The 24,971-nt window shown below is 41.7% G+C and overlaps 1 protein-coding gene across 1 annotated transcript in view; it reads left to right on the forward strand.

Moving 5' to 3' along the window:
• Nucleotides 1-24,971, forward strand: part of VPS39 (VPS39 subunit of HOPS complex) — a 46,644-nt gene that overhangs the window by 17,148 nt on the left and 4,525 nt on the right. The window contains exons 8-21 of the mRNA XM_003987249.6: nt 51-234; nt 3,357-3,477; nt 3,587-3,707; nt 10,403-10,532; nt 17,481-17,623; nt 20,784-20,927; nt 21,405-21,546; nt 21,687-21,773; nt 22,074-22,147; nt 22,506-22,604; nt 23,199-23,316; nt 23,798-23,926; nt 24,571-24,673; nt 24,871-24,916. Coding sequence (XP_003987298.1) covers nt 51-234; nt 3,357-3,477; nt 3,587-3,707; nt 10,403-10,532; nt 17,481-17,623; nt 20,784-20,927; nt 21,405-21,546; nt 21,687-21,773; nt 22,074-22,147; nt 22,506-22,604; nt 23,199-23,316; nt 23,798-23,926; nt 24,571-24,673; nt 24,871-24,916 — 1,641 coding nt within the window. The remainder of the gene's footprint in view (nt 1-50; nt 235-3,356; nt 3,478-3,586; nt 3,708-10,402; nt 10,533-17,480; nt 17,624-20,783; nt 20,928-21,404; nt 21,547-21,686; nt 21,774-22,073; nt 22,148-22,505; nt 22,605-23,198; nt 23,317-23,797; nt 23,927-24,570; nt 24,674-24,870; nt 24,917-24,971) is intronic.

Below are 24,971 nucleotides of genomic sequence, written 5' to 3' on the forward strand. Positions count from 1 at the left end.
ATGCCTCTACCGAGAGAACACTGGTTGATTCAATTTGTGTCTTCCTATAGGTGGATGGAAAGGGGTCCATCAAAGAGCTCTTTCCAACAGGAAAACAGCTGGAGCCGTTAGTTGCACCTCTGGCAGATGGAAAAGTGGCTGTGGGTCAGGATGATCTCACCGTGGTGCTCAATGAGGAGGGGATATGCACACAGAAATGTGCCTTGAACTGGACAGACATACCAGTGGCCATGGGTGAGACCACCATAGCTGCTGTTTCCCACCGTGGGCTGGGGTTGTGCGCCATCCTCACAGAATGGAATCCCTTTCATAGCTTCAGCATACTGTGGTTACAGTGTCATTTACTCTCAGTTCCCCTTCCTATAAGTAGACGAGTTTGTAAGATCATAAAAATGGGATATTCTGGTTTTTGTAGGAAGCTGGGTTTTGCCCCCGCGGGGGAAAGAAATGAGCAGAGTTGTGTGTTTTAGGAAGTGATTGTCTACTGCTGTATATTTTTACTTCTTAGTCCTTTTTGTTATACCTTCTTTTTAATGGTTTTATTGTGTCCTCTGCCAGATAGATTACATTTGGAAATTAGTGGTAATTCCTTATTTATTCCTGCAATACATGCAACTCAGTGTTGAAGTGTTTTTGATGTGGTGGTTATCGCTGCTGCTTTTGTAGCTTGGAGGTGCACATTGCATTTAGATGTCAGTCTCTGCCCTCCATGTTAAGGGTTTCTGCTCCTACACCTGCCTCAGGCTCTCAGCAGTGGCATTGCCTGGAAGCATGTGACCACCCTTGCAGCAATTCATTTTCAGTCAGAACAGTGAGCATTTTAAAAATAGTTACCACTGTGGAGGGGGGCGTACAGACATGCCATCTTTAAAGACTCTAGCTGGGGAGGTAAAGATTCCATCTTGGATAAAGAGATAAAATAAGGCACCATTGGAGCGGTTAAATTGGATGAGCTGAGATTCAGTAGTTGAGAAAGGGGAAGTTCATTGTTCAACTTGTCAGGAAGAAGTTTCATTACATAGGTACGATTGGACTGGATCAGGCAGGGAGACTGCCCTGGCTAAAACAGGTGGCTCAAATTGGGGAGGAATAAGGATAGTGCCGGTTAGAGGCCCGTGCAAAGGTCTCACAGAGCAGTAGATTCCTAAATGGTAAATGTTTGGATAAAAGCATCAGGTTCTAGGGTATTATGGTAGTGGTTAGAGATGAACGGTTCAGAAGGAAGATAAATCAAAAGGACAGTATTTTATAAGGCCCGAGATTATGTATATTAACAAGTTTGAGGGGCTCAGAGCTGCGCGAGAAGCTTCGTGTGGTATTCTAGGCGGCCCTTGTTTTCCCTTCAGAAGAGGAGCTGTGGGAGAACTGATGAAGATGTGTGTAATACGCTTGGAGGATGTTTCTGATTCCCTAGTATGAGTTCCTTTGTTAGCGCCCATTGCCTTTGGCAGTGTTTCTCAGAAACAGTTCTGTGCCTTAACATACTGAGGTGGGGAGAGGGCATTCTTTCTAGATAGGGTGGGAGAATCACCACCGGACAGAGGAAGACTAAACTCCTTAGATGGTGTGCATTTTAAACTTCATTTATATTTCTGCTCTCAACTTTACCACTTCACCCAGGCTCCAGTCATCGTGGAACCCCCCCTCACTGAGTGATCATCACACGTGCTGTTGTCTCTTGATTTCTCTGCCTGGCCCTGTCCAGCTCATATGACAAGGCCCTATTCAGTGGCACTTCCCCCTGTGAAGTCTTCTCTGATGCGCAGGCAGAATTAGTCACTTCCCCTTGTTGCTTCCAAAGCTCTTTCAGCTTTCCCTGTCATGGTACCCACACTGTCTCACTGGATACAGTTGAGCTGTCTTCTGTGCTCATGTAGGAGCCCGGTGAGCCCTGGACTCATGTCTTGATCCACTTTGAGTAGGGCCTGAAACATAGCCTTTTAGGAAATGCTTGCTGAATAGGTGAATCACTGTCATTGTTGGCAATTTGTTATATATCTGCTGTATACCAGGCACTCTGCCAAGTTTTGAAGATACAAACAGATATAGACCATCTCTATCGTCAAAGAGTTGAGGAGACTGGGCAATGATAAGAGTGCTTCTATTATAGATTACCTTTTTCATTAAATTAGACCAGATTAAAGGAGAGAAATTTTACAAATTTATACAAAGTAACACCAAAGGGAATTGTACTAGCTTTTAAAAAGGAGGCCAGCAAAAAAAAAAAAAAAAAAGTAAAAAATCCAACACAAAACCACATTTATTTTACTTTATTTTTTTTTTGTAAGATGAAAAATACCAGCCTAATAACAGTGATGGTGTTCAAAGTGATAGAAGTATTACTTAGGCCAGGTCCCTTCTGGCTGTAAATTTTTTACTGTATTTAGAGTGCAAATTGCAAACATAATATGAAAAACTTTTTATCAGAAAATAAATGAGGAAAATAAATTCATAGGAAGTTAGCCAGACTAAGAAACTACAAATACATTCTTTGAGGTTACATTTCTTTTTGATAATGATGCCATCTAGTGGTTCATTTCTTACTATTTTTTTTTACATTTAAAAAATTTTCAGTTTTGTGATAAAAAATAACATAAAATCTATCACCTTAACCATTTTTAAGCATACAGTTCAGTCATTACATATATTCATATGGTCATGCAACAGATTTCAGAATATTTTCATCTTGCGAAACTAAAACTCCATATCTATTAAGTAACAACCCATTTCTCTCTCCCTCAGCCCTTGGCAACCACTCCTCTACTTTCTAGATACCTCACATCGGTGGTAGAAAACTGCTACCCTGAGAATGCCATCCAGCTGCCTCCTCTGTAACCATTAAGCATCAGGTGGAGTGTGCATCTTTTCCCTGTGAAAATCTTAAGCAGAAATAACTTTGGCCAGAAATGTGGAATTCTTTTGTTAGCCTCATTTTAGGGAAAAAAGAAGTTACCTTCCTCCTGCCCTTCCTAAGAGAATGAAAGAAGAGGTCATGTAACCTTATTCTCCCTCTGATGCATTGTTAGGGGCAGCTGCCACTGACCTTTCTCTGGCTTAATTTTGTGACTGGTGAGAAAGGGAGCAGGTGAAGCTTTCACCCAGTCCTTTGGAGGAGATGGTAGGAGTGGGATCAGGTCACTGTCAGCGAAGCTGGATGCATCCTTCTTGTGCAAGAGATTTCTCTTAGCATCACTTGGACAAAACATTTTTTCCCTTTGGATATCACAGTGTAGGGTCCTGACTTGGTATTTGACTAGTGGACTATTGGGAGATCCTGTTTAAGTGCAGCTTAGAAATGGGAAGCTGAAGCAGTTCATAGACCAGATCTGCAATTCAACGTGTTCTTTCTTGTTCAGAGCACCAGCCTCCCTACATCATTGCAGTTTTGCCTCGATATGTGGAGATCCGAACATTCGAACCGAGGCTTCTGGTCCAGAGTATTGAATTGCAAAGGCCCCGCTTCATTACCTCGGGAGGGTAAGGAATTTCTTTTTTTACTGTAGCTGCCATATTGCAAAGCTTTAAAATCACCTATGTCATCATAAAGCCTGTGCCCTTTTGCTGATACTCTTATTCCTGCCCCCAGATCAAATATTATCTATGTGGCCAGCAATCATTTTGTTTGGAGACTCATTCCTGTCCCCATGGCAACCCAAATCCAACAGCTTCTCCAGGACAAGCAGTTTGAACTGGCTCTACAGCTTGCAGTAAGTATTGTTTCTGAGATATGGATCTGAGTCTGCCTTTCTCGTTGTTCAAAGCAGGTTTTTTTGGTTTAGATGTTTATATTTGGTTTAGACTGGTAGAATAAGCACAGAGCTCAAAGTTAGGAGACTTGGATTTGGGATCTGATGCTGCCATAAACTCTAAAGAATTTCACATTTTCAGTTTGCTTATCTGTAAAATGGAGAAGAATGCCAAATATCTCCTAGAATTAATAAGACAATAAAATAATTTAATAGATACATTACAGCCTTGAAAAATTAAAGACAGTGCAGGTATTAAAGTAGCAATTATAAATGTAAGACCACAGTCTGGTTAAATGCAACAACTGGAGGGCCACTCAAAATCCCTTTCAACAGTAGTTCCCCTGTGTTTGGATAGGCAGGCCTTCTTCAGGTATTCTGAAACCACCTCATGTTGCTGCATTTGAGAAGGCTGCACTCTTTATGGCTGCCACTGTCCTTGAATGTTTCCATGGGATATTGTTCATAGCCGAGGTTCATAGCCAAGTAGTAACCATGCTCTTATTTTGGTGTTTCTCTCATTGCCAACTTTTGGAGACTGATCTCTGAGATTTGTCTTATTCTTTTAGACATCCCCAGTGGTGATTATTGTCTGTAGAGAGTGGATTTGAGTTTAGGAAACAACCAAAGATTATTCCGATCCTACTCATTAATTTAGTAAAAGAGGTTTTTATGAAGATAATATTTTAAAAGCTTACTTTTTAGAGTATCTTGTCAGTTCTTTCTGAAAGGAAAGCAGTGGTTGCATGTTTTGGAATTTATGTTTGTAGTCACATGTGGTAGATACTTTTGAAAAGTAACATTCATCTTGGATATACATGTTCTGTATTTAAAACAAAAATCCCGTCTTAATAGTTAGACATGTTTAATATCCCATAAGGATTGTTTCTTTCTTAGGGCATTTAATGTCAACATCTTACTAATTTTTTTTTTTTTTTTTTTTGCCACCTATGCATTGCCCTCCATTATTTTATTTTCATTTTTAAAATAACGAATACCCATGAATCCACCATCTTACCCAAGAAAAATAACTTATATAACCTATATGTTCCTCCCCATCCCATCCCTCTACCTTCCCTCGAGACATAGCCATTACCTAAATTTGTATTTATCACGCCCGTTAAAAATGTGCTTCTTGTTGAAAAATCTCAAATAAACAACCTAACTTTACACTTAAAGGAGCTAGAAAAAGAACAAACAAAATCCCAAACCAGTAGTAGGAAGGAAATAATAAAGATTAGAGCAGAAATAAATGAAATAGAAACTAAAAAACAATAAAACAAATCAATGAAACTAGGAGCTGGTTCTTTGAAAAGATCATCAAAATTGATAAACCATTAGCCAAAGACATCAAAAAAGAGAGGACTCCAATAAATGAAATAAGGAAGAGGAGAATTAACAATCGACAACACAGAAATGCGAAGGATTATAAGAAAATTATGAAAAATTATATGCCAACAAATTGGACAAATAAAAGAAATGGATAAATTCCTAGAAACATTTAACCTCCCAAGACTGAATCAAGAAGAAATAGAAAATTTGAACAGACTGATTATCAGCAGTGAAATTGCATTAGTAATCAAAAAACTTCCCGGGGTGCCTGAGTGGCTCAGTTGGTTGAGTGTCCAACACTTGATTTCGGCTCAGGTCATGATCCCAGGGTTGTGGGATTAGCCGTGCCCCAGGCTCCATGCTGAGTGTGGAGCCTGCTTGGATTTCCTTTTTCTCTCCCTCTTTCTCCCACTCTGCCCCTCTCCCTTACTTGCTTGCACACTCTCTCTCTAAAATTAAAAAACAAACAAACAAACAAACAAAAAGCCTCCCAAAAAACAAAAGTCTAGGACCAGATGGCTTCACAGGTGAATTCTACCAAACATTTAGAGAAGAGTTAATACATATTCTTCTCAAACTATTTGAAAAAAACAGAAAAGGAGGGAAACCTTCCAAATCCATTCTATGAGGCCATTACCCTGATACCACAACCAGATAAAGACACTACAAAAAAAAAAAAAAAAAAAAAAAAAAGAGAGAACTACAGGCCAATATCCCTGATGAACACAAATGCAAAAATTCTCAATAAAATACCAGCTAACTGAATCCAATGGTACTTTAAAAATCATTCACCACAATCAAGTGGGATTTCTTCCTTGGTTGCAAGGGTGGTTGAATATTTGCAAATTAATCAATGTGTTATGTCACATGAAGAGAAAGGATAAAGAACCATATGATCATTTGAGTAGACACAGAAAAAGCATTTGCCAAAGTACAGTATCCATTCATAAAAAACTCTCAACAGAATAGGTTTAGAGGGAATGTACCTCAATATCATATATGAAGAACCCACAGCTAATATCATCCTTAATGGAGAAAAAAACTGAGAGCCTTTTCCCTAAGGTCAGGAACAAGGTGAGGTTGTCCACTCTCACTGCTTTGTTCAACATAGTACTGGAAGTCCCAGCCATAGAAGTCAGACAACAAAAAGAAATAAAGGCATCCAAATCAGTATGGAAGAAGTAAAAGTATCACTGTTTACAGATGACATGATACTGTATATAGAAAACCCAAAAGATTCCACCAAGAAACTGCTTGAATTGATAAATGAACTCAGTAAAGTTTCAGGATGCAAAATCAATCTACAGAAATCTGTTGCATTTCTACACTAATAATGAAATAGAGGAAAGAGAAATTAAGAAAACAATCCCATTTACAATTGCACCAAAAATAATAAAATACCTAGGAATAAACTTAACCAAGGAGGTGAAAGGTCTGTACTCTGAAAACTGTAAAACACTGATGAAAGAAATTGACAATGACACAAACAAATGGAAAGATATTCCATACTCATTAACTGGAAGAACAAATATTGTTAAAATGTCCGTTCTATCCAAAGTAATCTATAGACTTAATGCAATCTCTATAAAAATACCAATAGCATTTTCCACAGAACTAGAACAAACAATTCTAAAATTTGTGTGGAACCACAAAAGACCCTAAATAGCCAAAGCAATTTTGAAAAAGAGGAAGAAATGAAACTGGAGGTATCACAATCCTAGATTTCAAGATATGCTACAAAGCTGTATTAACAAAAGCACTATAATACACAAAAAACAGACACATAGATAAATGGAACAGAATAGAGAGCCCAGAAATAAACCCATGATTATATGGTCAATTACTCTTCAACAAAAGAGGCAAGAATATACAATGGGTAAAAAACAATCTCTTCAAAAAATGGTGGTGGAAAAACTAGGCAACAGCATGCAAAAGATTGAAACTGGACCCCTTTCTTACACTATTCACAAAAAATAAGGTCAAAATGGATTAAAGACCTAAATGTGAGACCTGAAATCGTAAAAATCCTAGAAGAACACAGGCAGTAATTTCTCTGAAATCGATCATAGCAACATTTTTCTAGATATATCTCCTTAGGCAAGGGAAACAAGCAAAAACAAACTATTGGGACTACATCAAAATAAAAAGCTTCTGCACAGCAAAGGAAACAGTCAACAAAACTAAAAGACAACCTACTAAATGAAAGAAGATACTTGCAAATGACATACCTGATAAAGGATTAGTATCCAAAATATATAAAGAACTGATATAACTCAACACCCAGAAAATAATCCAATTTAAAAATGGGCAGAAAGCATGAACAGACATTCTCCAGAGAAGCCATACAGATGGCCAGCAGACATTTGAAAAGATGCTCAACATCACTCCTCATCAGGGAAATGCAAATTAAAACCACAATGAGATGATACATCATACCTGTCAGAATGGCTAAAATCAACAACATAAGAAACAACAAGTGTTGGTGAGGATGTGGAGAAAAACTGGAGCCTTCATGCACTGTTGTGGGAATGCAAATTGGTATAGCTACTGTGGAAAACAGTATGAAGTTTCCTCAAAAAATTAAAAATAGAACTATTATATGATCCAGTAATTCAACTACTGGAATTTACTCAAAAAACACAAAAACACTGATTCTGAAATATATATGGACCCCTGTGTTTATTGCATTATTTACAGTAGCCAAGATAGGGAAGCAATGTAAGTGTCCATTGATAGATGAGTGGATGAAGAAGATGTGGTATATATACACAGTGGAATATTTTTCAGCCATAAAAAGAATGAAATCTTGCCATTTGCAACAACATGGAGGGATCTAGAGAGTATAATGCTAAGTGAAATAAGTCAGTCAGAGAAAGACAAATACCGTATGATTCCACTTATATGTGGAATTTAAGAAGCAAAAGACCAAAGAAAAAAAGAGACAAACCACAAAAACAGATTCTTAACTATAGAGAACAAACTGGTAGTTACCAGAAGGGTGGGTAGATGAGGGAAAATAAGTGAAAGGGATTAAGAGTACACGTATCATGGGGTGCCTGGGTGGCTCAGTTGGTTAAGCACCAGACTCTTGATTTTGGCTCACGTCATGATCTCACAGTTCATGAGATTGAACCCTGTGTGAGCACGGAGACTGCTTGAGATTCTCTCTGTCCCTCCCATACGTATGTGTGCATCTATGTACTCTCTAATAAATAAACATTTTTAAAAAAGAGTACACATATCGTGATGAGCACTGAGTATTGTATAGAATTGTCAACTCACCATATTGTACACCTGAAACTAATATAATACTACGTTAATTGTACTGGAAGTAAATTTTAAATGTTTTTTTATTATTTTTTTTTTATTTTTAGAGAGTGCAAGTGAGGAGAGTGGCAAAGGGAAAGAGAGAGAGAGAGAAAGAGAAAGAAAGAATCCCAAGCAGACTCCACACTCATTGCAGAGCCCAATGTGAGGCTCAATCCCACAACCCTAAGATCATGACCTGAGCGGAAATCAAGAGTCGGATGTTCAGCCGACTGAGCCACCCAGGCATCCCTGTACTGGAATTAAATTTAAAAATTCCTTTTAAGTTTATTTATTTATTTAGAGAGATAGCATGAGCAGGGAGAAGCAGAGAGAGAGAGAGAGATTGCAAAGCAGGCTCAGCACTATTAGCGTGGAACCGGATGTGGGGCTTGAACTCACGAACTGTGAGATCATGACCTGAGCCGAAACCAAGAGTCAGACGCTTAACTGAGCCAGCCAGGTGCCCCTGTAATTAAATTTTAAGAAGTTGCTTCTTGTTTAATCATTTACATATATCTGTGTGCTAGAATATATATTTAGTTTTTGAACTTTAAAGGGTATGATGCAGCACATAGCTTTTTTAGTATCTTATTTTTCTCCACAGGAAGATCTTGGGTCTTTTCAGTGATCTTCCTGCTGCAGTGGAGAAGGTAGAAGTGGGTTTCCATTTTTCCTTCTCTTTTCTAGACTTGTGCTTAGTAGGTATCCTGTGCTGTGATGAAAGAAGGTTGGTTAATACCATCTTCACTCTTGAGGAACCTATTTTTTCTGTAAAGAAATTAAAGAACTACATGAAACTTTCAGAGGACAATTAACATACTAAAGTTTTTACCATTGACAAAACATGGAGCAAAATTTTAGCCAAGGGACAGTTCCCTGTGGGTTGGACACGGCATCCCCAGGTTGGACCCTTTCTGAATAGATCAGAATCAGGTGAGGAAACAGAGAATGCTAAGAGCCTGAGGAAGTTGAAGAAGTGAAAACAAGTGTGGAAACCGTTTGGAGCCCATCCTGACTGGAGCAGAGGGTGATGCTTGAATGTCTGGGAATAATCCAGATAAGGAGGCTGTGCCAGGTGTTGAAAGCCTGTAAAGCACCCAAGAGGGCTTAGACCAGGTATGGCCGCATGGTGATGGTGGTCTAGACAAGGCAATTGATGGCACAAGGAAAGGAAAAGAAGGGAAAAATGGAAAGACAATTTGAAGGAAGAAATTAAACCTAAAGATGGGTTTAAAAGAATATAAGGGGAATGAAGGGTTATAAGGGAGAAACAAAAATAATAAATAGCTTACTGTGAACAGCACCTGTCCCTACTGTGCCAGCTATGTTAAATGTCCTTTGATCCTTGATCATGCCTGGGTTCCCTCTGTCACATTAGGGCCTTACACACATGCTGTCCTCTTTGCTGGGAAAACACACTCTTCTTCCCTTCCATCTGTCAGCTGCCCAGACTCCCCTGGTTAACTCCAGCTCAGCCTATGTCTTAGTCCACATTCCTCTTGCTGTCCTTCTCAGACTCACTGCTCAGACTAGACTAGATACCCCTCCCATGTGCTTCTGTCATCACTCACCCTGTTTTGTTTTGGTTTCGATTTTTTTGTGTTTTTAAACTAAACTCTAGACTTGACTCAGATTTCACCAGTTTTTCCATTAACGTAACACCCTTTTTCTGTTCCAGTTTCAAGTCCAGAAATCATGTTGTATTTAGCTGTTGTATGTCTTCAGTGACCTCTGATCTGTGACAGTTTCTTAATCTTTCCTTATTTTTCATGACCTTGACAATTTTCAGGAATACAGGTCACACATATTTTGTGGAAACCCAGTTATATTTTAATTACATAATTTCTTCTCAGTCTTTTGGTTAGAATATCAGGGCAGTCTATGAGGGCAGATGCCATGTGGCTGTCTTATACACTTTGGTATGTGGACCTCATAGGGTGTGTCTAATACCTAGTATATACTGAGTAAATATTTGGTGAGTGAGTGAACTCTTACCTATTCTGCTGTCTTACTAGGAAATGAAAGATGATTCCGACAGTGAAAAGCAGCAACAGATCCATCACATTAAGAACTTGTATGCCTTCAACCTCTTCTGCCAGAAGCGTTTTGATGAGTCCATGCAGGTCTTTGCTAAGCTTGGCACAGGTAACAAGCGGGTATGGCCCTGGGATAAGGACTTCATGGAGGGAGGGGAAACCGGGAAGCACAGAAGAAGTGATACTAGACATCTGAGACCAGTGCTCATGTCAATTGATCCTCATGCCTCACAGGATCTGGTGGGTGACCCCAGGTTATATATTTACAGCCCTCATCTTGTGCATCTGGTCTCACCAATAAACACAGACTTCCAGTTGCCCACAGTGGTTTACCCTTGCCATTAGAGAAAGAAAACAGAAAGTAATTCAAGTGAACAAGTGTGTATTCAGTCATCTAGTATTTATTGAATGCCGTTCTAGGCAAAAGTCCCTGACCTGAGCTTAGTAGGATTAAACAGTAGGTTACTTTTGAGAGTCACACAAGGCAGTGCTGCAAAGCCCTTCCTGTTCTCAGAGACCTACAGACTCTCTAGACATTAGAACACGGTTGTGAGGGGCAGGGACGCTGGAGTCTGACTGCTGACCTCAGGCAAAGTTAGCGGACCTCTCCGTGTTCCAGTTTTCTCCTCTGCAAAGCAGGGTGAATAATAATACTTATCTCAAAGCATTGTGAAGATTATGTAAAGTGCTTAGAACAGTGCATGGTACGGGATAAATGCCAAATAAAGTTTGCTTGTTGTTAGTATTAAATTGTTTTGTTTCTGCATATTCTATTTTTGCTTAATTTAGGTCCGTTTATATATACTTGGTTTGACTCTATATAATATTTATCCCTTCTTCTTTTGTTTTGCCTTTTTTTCTCCTTCCCTCATCATTGGCCAATAATGAGCTAAAGATAACTCCCTGTATCAGTTAAGGTTCTTGGTTGTGAGCAATGGAGACCAGTTCTGGTTAATTAAAGCAGGATCTGGATAAATGAACCGTGGCTTCTTGGAATATTAGGAGAATGGTAGGTAGACACAAAATTAATGGAGACCAGGCTTGGGAATGATAGGAACCAAGGGAGCTCCGGAGAACCTCCCAACAAGAAGCAGGAAGCTGGACAGCAATCCCTTTGGAACCAGGACAGGCTGAGCAGTCCTCCACTGGCACTGTTACTTCCTGAGCTGTTGCTACTGCCTGTTACCACATCCTCAATGAAAATTGCCCCTCACCAGCTTGTATTAGCTATCTAATGCTATGTAACAAATCACCCCAAAGCTTAGTGGCGTAAAATAACAAATCATCTGTTATCTCTCCCGGTATGTGTTATGGTTAGGAATTTGGGAAGGAATCAGCTAGGCAGTTGTTGCTTGGGATCTCTCGTGTGGTTGTAGTTGTATGTTGGCTTGGCTATCTTCATCTGGAGTCCTGACTAGGCTAGAGGATTCACTTCCAGAGTGGCTCATTCTCATAGCTGACAAGTTGGTGCTGGTTGTGAGCTGGAGGCCTCAGTACTTATCCAAGTGGGTCCCTCTGAGTGTCCTCATTCCTAGTGACTGGCTTTTCCTGGTGTGAGCAATCCAAGAGACCTCAGTGGAAGCCTCAGTGCCTTTTATCATAGTCACTTCTGCCATATTCTTATGTGTTCAAGGCAGGGGAACACAGACCCTACCTCTTGCTGGAGGAGTATCAACATTACATAAAAGAACCATGTAGGCTGTGATCTTTGTTGGTGTGTACCATAACAGCTTGTCATCCTTGAGTCACTTTCTCAAGCTTAAGGGTATCTAATTGACCAGGATTGGGTCATAGTCTCACACCTTCTGACTTTACTAGGGGTGGGGAAAGAGGTTGTGGCTACCCTTTGCTTCTGAAGGCAAATGTAGGTGCCTAGAACTATTCTCCAAGACCACATGTGGTATGGAAGAAGGAGCTCATCTATTTAAGAAGAGGGGTGAAAGCTGGGCAACCTGAATCAATAAATTTGTACCATCCTTCCTCTGAATGAACTCATTTGGGACATTTATTTTCAGTGTTCTACCAGCTCTTTGGGAAAACACTGGAATAATAAGCTATAAATGCCATAGTAACTTGGTACTTTTTCTATGTACCAATGATAATTGAACCCCAATCCTAAAGCTTTAAAGTCAGTCTTAATGAAGTTACTATCTTTTAATTTATTCATTCCACAAATACATACAGTGCAGTGCACTTCACTGGGCTCCAAGTAACTATAACCAGACAAATTCTGCTTTCAAAGAACAGTCTCGTAGGGAACTAAGGCCCAAGCGGACCCTTACCAGTGGCCGGAGGAGATGTGTGCTGGTGGTGATGTTGTCTAGTGGGCAGCATCTCCATTGACCTCAGACTAAGGTCTGGTCCTCAGGTCCAGAAGTGGATGTTCTTAGTATATCCAGAGATCATCGGACTACCAGTATAGTCTGACCCTGACGAAAATCACATGAGACCAATATATTAACAGAATATCCCTTTATTTATTTACAGTAGAGAGGCCAGATCTCTTTCCAGTGGCTAGAATATTCATACAGGGCACCCAGGGCGCTCTTTTTTATGTGTATTGAGGTACAGGCATTTTGTTATGATGCTTTGAATGTGGTTCTGCAAAACCTTATATTCTATAATAAATAACTCGTGTAGGGGCACCTGGGTGGCTCATTCGGTTAAGCATCTGACTCTTGATTTCGGCTCAAGTCATGATCTTACGGTTCATGAGATTGAGCCCCGTGTTGTCCTGTGCTCTGACAGCACAGGATTCTCTCTCTCTGCCCCTCTCCTGCTCGCTTGTTCTCTGTTTCTGTCTCTCTCTCTCTCTCTCTCTCTCTCTCTCTCTCTCTCTCTCTCAAAGTTTAAAATAAATAAATCCTTAATGGGACATAACAAGGCTTGTGGGAAAAATGGGATTGGGGCAGACCACTCAAGACATAGGCAACTTTGTAAGTGGAACACTAATTAAAACAATAACGGTCCTACTAAAACTAAATTCCCACTGGTGTTGGTACCCAGCATGACAGTGCTTGGCAATCTTGAATCCTGGGGCTGTGCTTTCTCCTTTGAGATACAAATCTTTGAGAATATTTGCTTCTAATAGAAACTAGTTTCATCAAAATAAAGCATCTCATCCTGGATATAGACTTCTTTATAAGCCCTCAAATAATTAATATGGGGAGAACATCTTTGCTTCATTTTGACTCTCAGCTTTTGCAGGTGGTTTAACTTAATAAAAAGTGTAGCGGTTTCGAAGCTACTAACCAGCCACTCCTTGGGCTAAAAAAGGTCACTTTTCAGTCCTTTCTTAAGTCTCCCAGTATAATTAGGCTTTCTCTTTAATTATGAGGAAGCTTGCCTGGTCACTTGAAAACACTAACAAGTTGGGGAAATTTGCATACAAACAGACACAATTTTTGCCTCATAATGATCTCATTCTCCCACTTACCAACTGTGCATGAACTAATTCACATGAAACAAACTCAGGTTGTAGCAGAAAAGAGTGTACCTGGGATGCTAAGTCAGAAGAATGCTTCAAGAGCACAGAATGGGAGCAAAAGGAAGTTTTGTGGAGGCGTGTTCTGAGCCAGAGCGAGGCCAGGCTGCAGAAAAGTCTCAAATGGCTGGAATATAATACTACCGGGCCCAGTGTCCTTTCATCCCTCTAGTATAGGATGGACTGGGCCCAGGTTTGCTTTCCTGCCCTTTCCTTTCCTGTGTTCCACGGATAGGCTTCTTACAAGGGTGTCCTATTTCTAGCTTTTATGAGTCAGGAAGAAGCTGTGTCTCCTGCCACTGGGGACATGGGACCTGTGAGTGGTCTTTATCAAATCTATAAACCACCCTAGACTTGATACAAAAATTTTTTCATGTGTGGGTTTTTCTAGAGAGAGGATCAGGACCTTTTATCAAATTCTTTAAGATGTTTTAGATCCTAAAGATGTTTAAGAACCAGTATTTTAGCAGTATTTCCTTGTGGTAATCCACAACTTGTACATAAAAAGCTCTAATGCAAAGTAGAAAGGTAAGTGCTACCGGTATTTGCATGATGGCTTGATAAGAACACACACTGCATTGAGGCCCTGGGGTTTTGGAGTCTTGAGTGGTTGAGTATGATATGAATAAGATAATTTTTATATTTCTTGAAGCCCATATCTAGATCTTGAAATTGAGCCTGTTGAATTGGTTCACATAGTATATTCATTACTTATTCAGTCAACAAAAATTTTATCAAGCTTCTACCATGCACTGAAGACAATTCTGGATACCATGTCGTGCGCTTATATTCTGATGGAGACAGGGCAGACAACGAAATAAACAAGCAAAATTATAATATGTTGGGAAGTGGTAAGTCCTAAGAAAAATAAAACAGGAGAAGGGGGGTAAGGAGTACTGAAGATAGGAATTAGCATTGAAATTTGAGATTAAATGATCAGGGAAGGCATCTGTGAGAAGTTAGGGACTGAAGGAAGCTATTGAAGCAGGCACACGTCTGGGGAGGTGCTCTGCAGGCAGAGGGAATGGCTAGTGGAAAGGCAGTGAGGTTGAAATGTTCAAGGAGCAGCCAGATCCATGTGGCCAGAGCAGAGTTGATCTGTATCATTTGTTCTGTATAAGAAATATAATCCCATTGTTAATTATTTGTCTGTATTACTGGGGATTTGATGTGTGGCATAATCCTGGACTCAGCCCAAAGGCAGATCAGATAAGCCTGGTCAGCACCAGCTCTGCCTTCAGTCCTGGGCTTCTCGGATAAATAAGACATGTTGTGTGTCCATAAAGAGGTTGCATGTAAAACTGCTCAGTAAAACATTGGAATAAGCGTGAAATAGGTCTTCAGGCTCGTGGAGAACTGAGTCAGGAGGTCTCAAGAGGAGGGGAGAGAGAAGGTGACCTGGGCCCTGGAAGATACAGGGGAAAGGAGAGTGTAAAGGAAGGCAGGTGGCAGGAAGACACAGTTGTGTCTGAGGATCTGTGAACCACAGCTCAGTGGGATGTTTGTGGCGCTGGATAGATCACACTAGAAGGAGAAGCTGGGGCCAAATTTCAGAGGACCTTGAATGCTGCAAGGGAGTTCAGACATCATATTGGAGGCTTTGGGTGATTGGCTTTGGGCACACGGTTTTAAGTACAATGACACCATCAGAGCCCTGTTTGTAGACACACACTGTGGTGCAGGAGGCTGATGGAGGCTCACATTGTGGGCCACCCTTCCTTCCAGCTCCCCAACAGTCGTCTTCTTTCCTCAGACTGTGTTTCTGTGTGGCCACCACGTACAACTGTCAACTGTCCCATTTGGCCATTCAGGTGCTGCTTCTCAGGAGTGTCTTCCTCACATTATCATGATTCTCTGATTTTGAGGAACACGGTCTTCCTGGCTGGGCAGAAATTTTGTGGCCAGACACAGGTTCCTTGGGGATGATATGGGTCCTGGAGGGTTCAGGGCTGTGTAGCATTTCTCTTCTGGTCTGTTTGCGTGGTGCTTGCCTCCTTACAGAAGGGACCTGGCCTTCTCATGTTCCTCTAACTTTAAAAAAAAATTTTTTTTTTAATGAAAATAAAGTAATGCTAGTACAAAACATTATTAAGGTGTTAAAGGAAACAAAGCTTACTCCAGATCTAGCCTTGACTCTCATTTTGTCTCCTTCTCATCCAAACTTTTTCCACATGTCCACGTCTTAATGTAATTATAATCATAAAGGTGTACACTTTTATAGCTTTTGTCACGTAAAATTGTTAGAGCGTTTTTTCATGTTGCTGTGTGCCCTTCATAATTATAATTTGTGATGATTGCATTATAATCTCTTAGTCGAATGAAAAATACGTTCTTATTTCTGCTGCTGAAGAAATTCCACATTGTTTCCAGAATTGCATCGTTGCAAATAATGATGATAACATTACCTGTTTATTCAGATGTGTTTTCCCCCTCCCATTTGTAGACTATTTTGTTAGAGTGAACTCCTAGAAGTGGGATTAGTGGGTCCAGGTGCTTTTTTCCTTATTGAGGTAACAGTATTTTTTGCCTTGACAGTGTAAAAAGGATTCAGTTTCATAATATTTCAAGCACTGGGTAGTATCATATAAATTTTTTTTCTACTAATTAAATGGATATAAAAATGTGTACATGTTTTTAGTGTGTACTGTTTTCTTTTATTAAATTTTTTTACTGTTTTTTTTTATTTTTGAGAGAGAGAGACAGAACACGAGCAGGGAGGGGCAGAGAGAGAGGGAGACACAGAATCCGAAGCAGGCTCCAGGCTCTGTGCTGACAGCTCAGTGGGCCTTGAACCTACGAGCCATGAGATCATGACCTGAGCCGAAGTCAGAAACTTAACCAGCTGAACCCCCCCAAGACTCCCTGTACTGTTTTGATTCTTAACGTAACAAAATGCTTTCCCACTTACTTATATTATTTTCTTGTCAGATATTCATGTCTTTTGCCTGTTCATCAAATGTATTTTTTTTTTTTTTTACCAATTTGTGTGGATTTGTTTTATATAATCAACTTAATCTCTTGCCATATATGCTGCAAATATATGCCCTAGCCTATCGTTTGGCCATTTGTTTTAGTAATATTCCTTTTTTGACAGATAAGGTCATTGATCTTTTCAACTTTAATTGCCTTATCAGTTTTTCCTGGAAAAGTTTTTCTCCATTTTCAGAGAGCTCATAAATTTTCAGTTCGAATTCTGCATATGTGTATGTGTCCATGAATGGAATGTAGAGTCAAGCCATTTTTGTGATGGTTTGGTGAAATATAAATAGTGCTCAAATTATGTAAGTGTATATAGCTCATTGAGTCGTTATGAACTTGGAGTCATTCCTTTTTTAAAAAAGGCTATCTTAGGGGAGCCTGGGTGGCTCCAGTTGGTGGAGCATGTGACTCTTGATCTCAGAGTTGTGAGTTCAAGCTCCATGTTGGGTGTAGAGATTACTTAAAAGATTAAAAAAAAAATCCTCAAAAAAAATCAGTCTGGAACTTATTTTGCCATAATAATAGTCTCATTTTATTGGCTTCTTAAATTGCTACATGATTCTTCCTGGGCAATCACGTTTACCTTCCGTTTAGATCCTACCCATGTGATGGGCCTGTACCCGGACCTGCTGCCCACAGACTACAGGAAACAGCTACAGTACCCTAACCCACTGCCTGTGCTCTCGGGGGCTGAATTGGAGAAGGCACACTTAGCTCTGATTGACTACCTGACACAGGTAGGTATAGTACAGAGGTGTGTGGAAGAGTTTGCCTGGGACTTCTAGAACCTGCTTTTCTATGACATGGAAGTGAGGGCCTTCTCTAAACCACAGGCATATTCTGTAAATGAATCCTGTAGCAATCACGGTGGGCTCACACATTTCATTCTCCTTCATCTCCCTGTTCATTAATACCATTGAGCTATTTGTTGCCAAATCTTAATACCAGGAAATTTACTTGATTTCTGGTAAATTTATGCTAAGGTGTTAAAGGAACTAAAAAGAATAAATTTTAGTTGATAGAAAATAATAATTTTTTTGAAACACTTTTTTGGAGCATACATACTTGTGGAAAAATGTGTGCTTTCCCCAGGAAAATACAAAGCAAAAGTGCAAATCACTGATAACTCTCCCACCCAGAGAAAAGTAATCATTTTATTGTTGTCCTTCTAGATCTTTAGAGCCACACTAACCTTCTTTATTGCGCTTCACAGATGCTTTTTTTTTTTTAAACAAATTAAAGGTTTGTGCCAACCCAGCATTGAGCAAGTCTGTCGGCACCATTTTTCCAAAAGCATTTACTCACTTCGTGTCTCTGTGTCACATTTTGGTAATTCTCAAAATATTTCAAACTTTTTCATTATTATTTATAACTATGATCTGTGATCATTGGTCTTTTTAAATTTTTTTTTAATGTTTGTTTATTTATTTATTTATTTATTTAATTTTTTTTATTTTTGGGACAGAGAGAGACAGAGCATGAACGGGGGAGGGGCAGAGAGAGAGGGAGACACAGAATCAGAAACAGGCTCCAGGCTCTGAGCCATCAACCCAGAGCCCGACGCGGGGCTCGAACTCATGGACCGCGAGATCGTGACCTGGCTGAAGTCAGACGCTTAACCGACTGCACCACCCAGGCGCCCCTAATGTTTATTTTTGAGAGACGGAGACAGAGCATGAGCGGGAGGGGAGCAGAGAGAGAGGGAGACACAGAATCCGAAGCAGGCTCCAGGTTCTAGGCTGTCAGCACAGAGCCCGATGCAGGGCTTGAACTCATGAACTGCAAGATCAAGACCTGAGTCAAAGTCAGATGCTTAACCGACTAAGCAACCCAGGCACCCCAAGGAACCATTCCTTTTTTTCTTTTAAAGTCTTTATTTATTTTTGAGAGAGAGAAAGAGAGAGACGGAGTGTGAGCAGGGGAGGGGTAGAGAGAGAAGGAGACACAGAATCCAAAGCAGGCTCCAGGCTCTGAACTGTCAGCACAGAGCCCAACGCGGGGCTCGAACTCACAAACCATGAGATCATGACCTGAGCCAAAGTCGGTTGCTTAACCTACTGAGCTATCCAGGTGCCCCCCAAGAAATCATTCTTGAAAGGAAGAGTCAGTTGATGTGGCAGATTTCATTACTGTCTTATTTTAAGAAATTGCCACAGCCACCCCCACCCTGAGTCATCAACGTCGAGGCAGGACCCTCCACCAGCAAAAAGATTACAACTCACTGAAAGCTCAGATGATAGTTGGCATTTTTTAGCAATAAAGTATGTTTAAATTAAGATATGTACATTATTTTGTTAGACATAATACTACCATACCGTTGTATGCAGTGTGAAATAAATTCATTTGACTTGCTTTATTGAGATGTTCACTTTATTGAAGTGGTCTGTCTGGAACCAAATCCACAGTGTCTCTGAGGTATGTTCCTATATGTATTTGTGAATTCAGTTTTTAAAAAATTTACTTATTGGATTATCATTGCCAGTGGATATCAAACTAAAGTTGTTTTATAGCTTACTTTTTAAAATTTAGTATACTTTTTAAAAATCTGGCTGTATACTGAGAAAGTTCTTTCCTATCAATAAGTATTCTTCTATAACATGATTTTTTTTAGAGGGAGTATTTAGATTTAAGTTTATTTTTCAGTTTACTGTTATGGATTGGTAAGTGAAATTTTCAGGTAAACACTGAAACTAATGTTTCCATTAAAGACTTTTCACCCTGAACTTCTCTCACAAAGGGTTACTGTTAATTTCCTGGGCACTCACCCAGAGTCAGAGAACTTAGCAAATGTTTTCCCCTTATATATTCTGAAGACCTCTGTAAGGCGTCCCCTGGCCAGGCCCTGAGAATCCCTGCTAGGCAATTGTAAGCCACCTGCTTCTGGGTTAGTAAATGTCCTTTGGGTCTGATCAGGCATGCATGGCCTTGGCATTTCCTTGACCTTGGGCTCCAGGGCTGTCCAGCTGTGGCTGGTGGCCTGCAAAGAACATACAGACATGCCTCTGTCTGCACCCTGCAGAGCTCATGCGGCTGTGCCCAGTGAGAAACGTTCCTAGGGCAGACCGTCTCCTAAGCCCGTGGTGATAAAGAAGGCTCTCTATTGCCACTGTCTTGCATTAAGACTCCAAGCACACACTTTTCCCTGGACTTCTCTACTGAGATTTGGAATGTGTGAAGTTAACTGACACTGTTACTATGCCAGAGAGTTGATGGAGCGGATAAGACTGTGGGCACTGCCAGACACAAGATAATACAAACCAGATGATTCTGTTTATATGAAGTTCTAGAATAGGAAAAACTAATCTCTCATGATAGAAATCAGATCAGTGGTGTAAGGGGTGGGATCCTTTCAGAAGAACGCAAGGGAACTTTCCGGGTTAATAGAAATGTTCTGTTCCTTGATTGGAGTCGTGGTTACATGCACGTGTGTGTCCGTCAGAATGGATCTCATACTTTTAAAAGACACATTTTATTGTATGTTACTTCTACCTCAATAAAGTTGATTCAAACAAGAAGAAGAAGAAGAACATGGGCTTTGGGATTAGACTCTAATTTGAAACTCGCCTCTGCTGCTTGTGAGAGATGTAACATCCATGCTTTGGGTTCTTCACTTGTAAGTGGGGAGAATAATACTTGCATTTGTTTTAGATTTAAAATAGGATAACATAAAGTTCTTGGCGTAGTGCCTGGTGTGCAGTAACTACCCAATCAATAATTGTTACTGTATCTGTGGCAATTTGGCATTCATCTGTTTTGATCCCTAATAAAAATGATGTCCTAATGTGAGATCAAGGTGGGTATGTGAACTGTTTTGGAGGTCTTTGGAATTACCTGGTAGCTCAGGTGATAAGGATGATTTAGTCCTGGCCTTGACCCTACAGTTTTGGGCCTTCGCAGAAACGAAGCCAACTGGTAAAGAAGCTGAATGACTCTGATCACCAGTCTAGCACCTCCCCGCTTATGGAAGGCACTCCCACCATTAAATCCAAGAAGAAGCTGTTGCAAATCATCGACACCACCTTGCTCAAGTGCTACCTGCATGTGAGTCCTCCAGGCATTCGGGTACCAACAATTCCCAGTCTGCTGAAACTGGGAAAATGCTACTTTGGGGTACTTGCCACTAGTAAAAGTGAAATGTTTGATGATGGGAACCACCTGGTCTTTTCATGACACCTGTGAGCTTCTTGGAATTAAGAGGATAAGGCAAGATATTGCCCCAGAATTTGCAGTGGGCTGGTCTCTGGTAAGATTGGGGTTAGTGCTACAGGGTGGATGGGGGCAGTGTTTCCTGAATGCATCACCTTCTTTCCCCCACTCCCCTCCAGAACATTAACATCTGTTGTGTGAACGAGCATGATGCCGTAAAAGCCACTACCTGCAGTCCTGAAAAAGGGTGGTTTGCCTTCTCTTGCTTGTGTTGACACCCTGGCCTTTCAGCCTGAGGCAGGCCTGGGCTAGGTGGGGCGGGGGCTCCTCCATGAAGCAGGACTTTCTGCTGAAGTCCTGCTTCATCTGCAGACGAACGTGGCCCTGGTGGCCCCTCTGCTGCGCCTGGAGAACAATCACTGCCACATCGAAGAGAGTGAGCATGTGCTGAAGAAGGCGCACAAGTACAGCGAATTGATAATCCTGTATGAGAAGAAGGGGCTCCACGAGAAAGGTGGCTGGACGAGGGTTCCTCTCATCTGGGAGGGTCTCTTACATGTAGATCGGGGAAGCCTACTGATGTGTGATAACTCTCCCATGGGGACGCACCTTCTGGAAGAGGCTTATGACCTTGTTTTTGGGCTTCATGGCCAGCTCTGCAGGTGCTGGTGGACCAGTCCAAGAAAGCAAACTCCCCTCTGAAAGGCCATGAGAGGACCGTGCAGTATCTGCAACATTTGGGTAAGTCCAGCTTTGAAAGGGAAGTGGGAAAGGATTGTGTTCCAGTGGACCCAGTCTCCCTCCATTTCTGATTCTGGCTGGTCAGTGCCCTCTCTCTCTTGTGTTCGCCCAGCTTTGTTTTTACTTTGGGGTAAAAGCCCTCCTGTGGTGGAACTGTGACAGCCCAGTAGGGCCAAGCAGCCCTAGGTGACTGGTGCTTGGACAGAACTATCCCTGGAAAGTAAATTCTGGGGCAACCTGTGCACCTGCCTTCCCGGTCCTATGGGCAGGTGAGCTTCACCTGCTGACTTTCCCCTCCAGGCACAGAAAACCTGCATTTGATTTTTTCCTACTCAGTGTGGGTGCTGCGAGACTTCCCAGAGGATGGCCTGAAGGTAGGTCACGGGGGTGTCTTGGGGTTATCTAGTACCATGCTTGGTCCTGATTCTAGTTAGGGCAGTGGCAGATGAAGGGGGAGGGAGCATTCATGCAATTTCTCTGGTGTTCAGAGGAGTAGACTGGGAAATACGAGACAGCAGTGTAATGTAGCACAGAGAGCCTTGCACAGACACTGGGGGACCTGCGATCTAGGCTGTCGCACTAGCTACAGGTGCCATCTTGCACACCCTTCCGCCTTCAGAAGTCCACTTGACCCCTCCACCTGTGTGTGTGTGTGTGTGTGTGTGTGTGTGTGTGTTTGGTGGCAATGCAGACAGATCGTTCCACCACTGGAACTCAGGTTTGTTCCCACAGATATTTACCGAAGATCTCCCAGAGGTAGAGTCCCTGCCGCGAGACCGAGTGCTTGGCTTCTTGGTGGAGAATTTTAAGAGTCTGGCTATTCCTTATCTGGTAAGATCTTTTTTGGGCTGAACTAAAAACCTTTAAACATGGGATCCAGGACCACATGGGTTAGTTCTTGGGCAATTTGGATTGGGGCTTGTGTCACTTGGGATTGGTAAGAATGTAAGGAAGATGATTTCAGCATCCTCTGAAGAAAGAGATCTTGGTAGATGAAGCTGGAAATGTAATTTTTTGATGAGTGCCTTCTAAATCTAGGTAAAGTACAGAGGAATAAAAGAATGACGCTCGAGAAAAACTTCTCTAAGCCACGTTTGTACAGCCACTCAGCAGTGACCACAGGACAACCACATTGGTTTTAAGTACTAGAATGCAGCTGTTTAACCTTAACTCCGTGGGCTGATGTGAGAGTTTAGAGGATCATGGAACAAAATTAATAAAGGAGCTTAGATTGCAAATCAAGAAAATAATCTCTGATGTTTGTAGGTTGTATTCTAAAACTTCCTGGTGGTTTTAAAAGAGCTATCGCTTAATTAGGGAACAATCTGGATGGGACCTGTTGGGCCTTACAAATGTGAGGGATACTGGGTGACGGAACTGGGTCACAGTGCAGAGGGTACCAGATTGACCTGTGTTTTGCCTCAGGAACATGTCATCCACGTTTGGGAGGAGACAGGCTCTCAGTTCCACAACTGCCTAATCCAGCTGTACTGTGAGAAGGTGCAAGGTCTGATGAAGGAGTATCTCCTGTCCTTCCCTGCAGGTACCAGTTCTCATAGGCAGCCAGTTGGTCCTGTGCTTTAGAAGTGACCTGGGGACCTGGGGGTGACATGTGGCATAGGGAAGCAGACCCCACTCTTCCCTGCAGGCCCAGATGGTGGGAAGTTCCTCAGGATCCAGGGAAGCTAAGTGATCCAGCAGGGGAGACTCAGGCCCTTGTCTGGATCTGGGCATCTCTGAGCATCACCCTTGTGGGTCGGGGAAGGAACAGGTTTGTCTGCAAGATGACAGCTGTGCCGATAAGAAACAGGTTTGCCTACAAGGGTGTTTGTGCAGCTTGTTTTTCTTTTTACCTCAAGCTGATGTTTTGGGGTCACGTAGAGACCATAAACTGAGAAAAGTCCAACTGGAACCCACTGCGGAGGCCCTTTCTGATTATTGTGGTGATATCATTCGTTTTTCTTGATGACCCTACATTGCTGCCCCATAGCATCCTTTCATATTGAGTTTGGTTTTCTTTAAAGGCAAAACTCCAGTTCCTGCTGGAGAGGAAGAAGGTGAGCTGGGAGAATACCGACGGAAGCTCCTTATATTCTTGGAAATTTCTGGCTACTATGATCCAGGCCGGCTCATCTGTGACTTCCCTTTTGATGGTGAGTGTCTGCCTTATGGCCAGAAGCCGTTCAGCAGAAGGCAATGCAAAAACCCCTCTTCCCTTTTTCCCCAGTGCCCTAGTCTTCCCAAAATTTGGGCCTGGAAAAAACCACGTGTTTCAGGCCAGTGCTGCTGTTCTGTGCCATCTGAAGACTCACTTTTGTACCATGACTGAGAGGAGTCTCTTCTGGGTGTGAACCACTTGGTAATTGATGGCCAGGTTGAAACCTGTTTTATTGCATCAGTACATGTTCTTGGTCAAGATCATTATTTAGCAATATTTGTGATCTGGCATAATTTGTCTGAAAAAGACATGTTTGTCTGATGTATAAGCTCCGGAAGAGCAGAGACCAAGTGTTAACTTTCTTTAGCTGGAGTGCTTGGCACATTTTCGGTGCTTACTTATCACGCACTTGGTCTCTTCCGGTGAGGGTTCTTAACCCATTTTATAAGTGATCACAAAACAGATGGGATAAAGTACCTCTTAAAATATCTCCCTCCACCCTTTTTTAAATTTTAGCAGTTCTCCTTGACAAAATCCCAAGTAATAAAAATGTTGTCACCCATTTGTCTAACAGCTTAGCCCCTGGCCTGTGCTTACACGGTGTGGTGATGGCCACTTAACGCTGCTTCTTCCTCCCAGGCCTCTTAGAAGAGCGCGCACTGCTGCTGGGGCGCATGGGGAAGCATGAGCAAGCCCTCTTCATCTACGTCCACATCCTGAAGGACACAAAGATGGCTGAGGAGTACGTTGACCTTGCCATGTACCACCCAAGGAGTCTAACAGATGGCCCCACAGAGAGAGGAGAGGCGGGAGAGGTTAAGAAGGCCCCCCCCGCCTCCTGTACTGGCCCCCGATTGTGGTGCCATCAGGAGGCAGCATTGATGACCTCTGTCTAGACATGGCTGCTCCGGCCTTGTCTCACCACTTTCTCCCTTGCAGGTACTGCCACAAGCATTATGACCAAAATAAAGATGGCAACAAAGATGTAAGTAGTGACCCTGGCCCCAGGGAGCATGTGCGCTTTTCACTGTCCCTCAGAG

The sequence above is a fragment of the Felis catus genome, chromosome B3 (assembly GCF_018350175.1).
Source record: "Felis catus isolate Fca126 chromosome B3, F.catus_Fca126_mat1.0, whole genome shotgun sequence".
Taxonomy (NCBI): Eukaryota; Metazoa; Chordata; class Mammalia; order Carnivora; family Felidae; genus Felis; species Felis catus.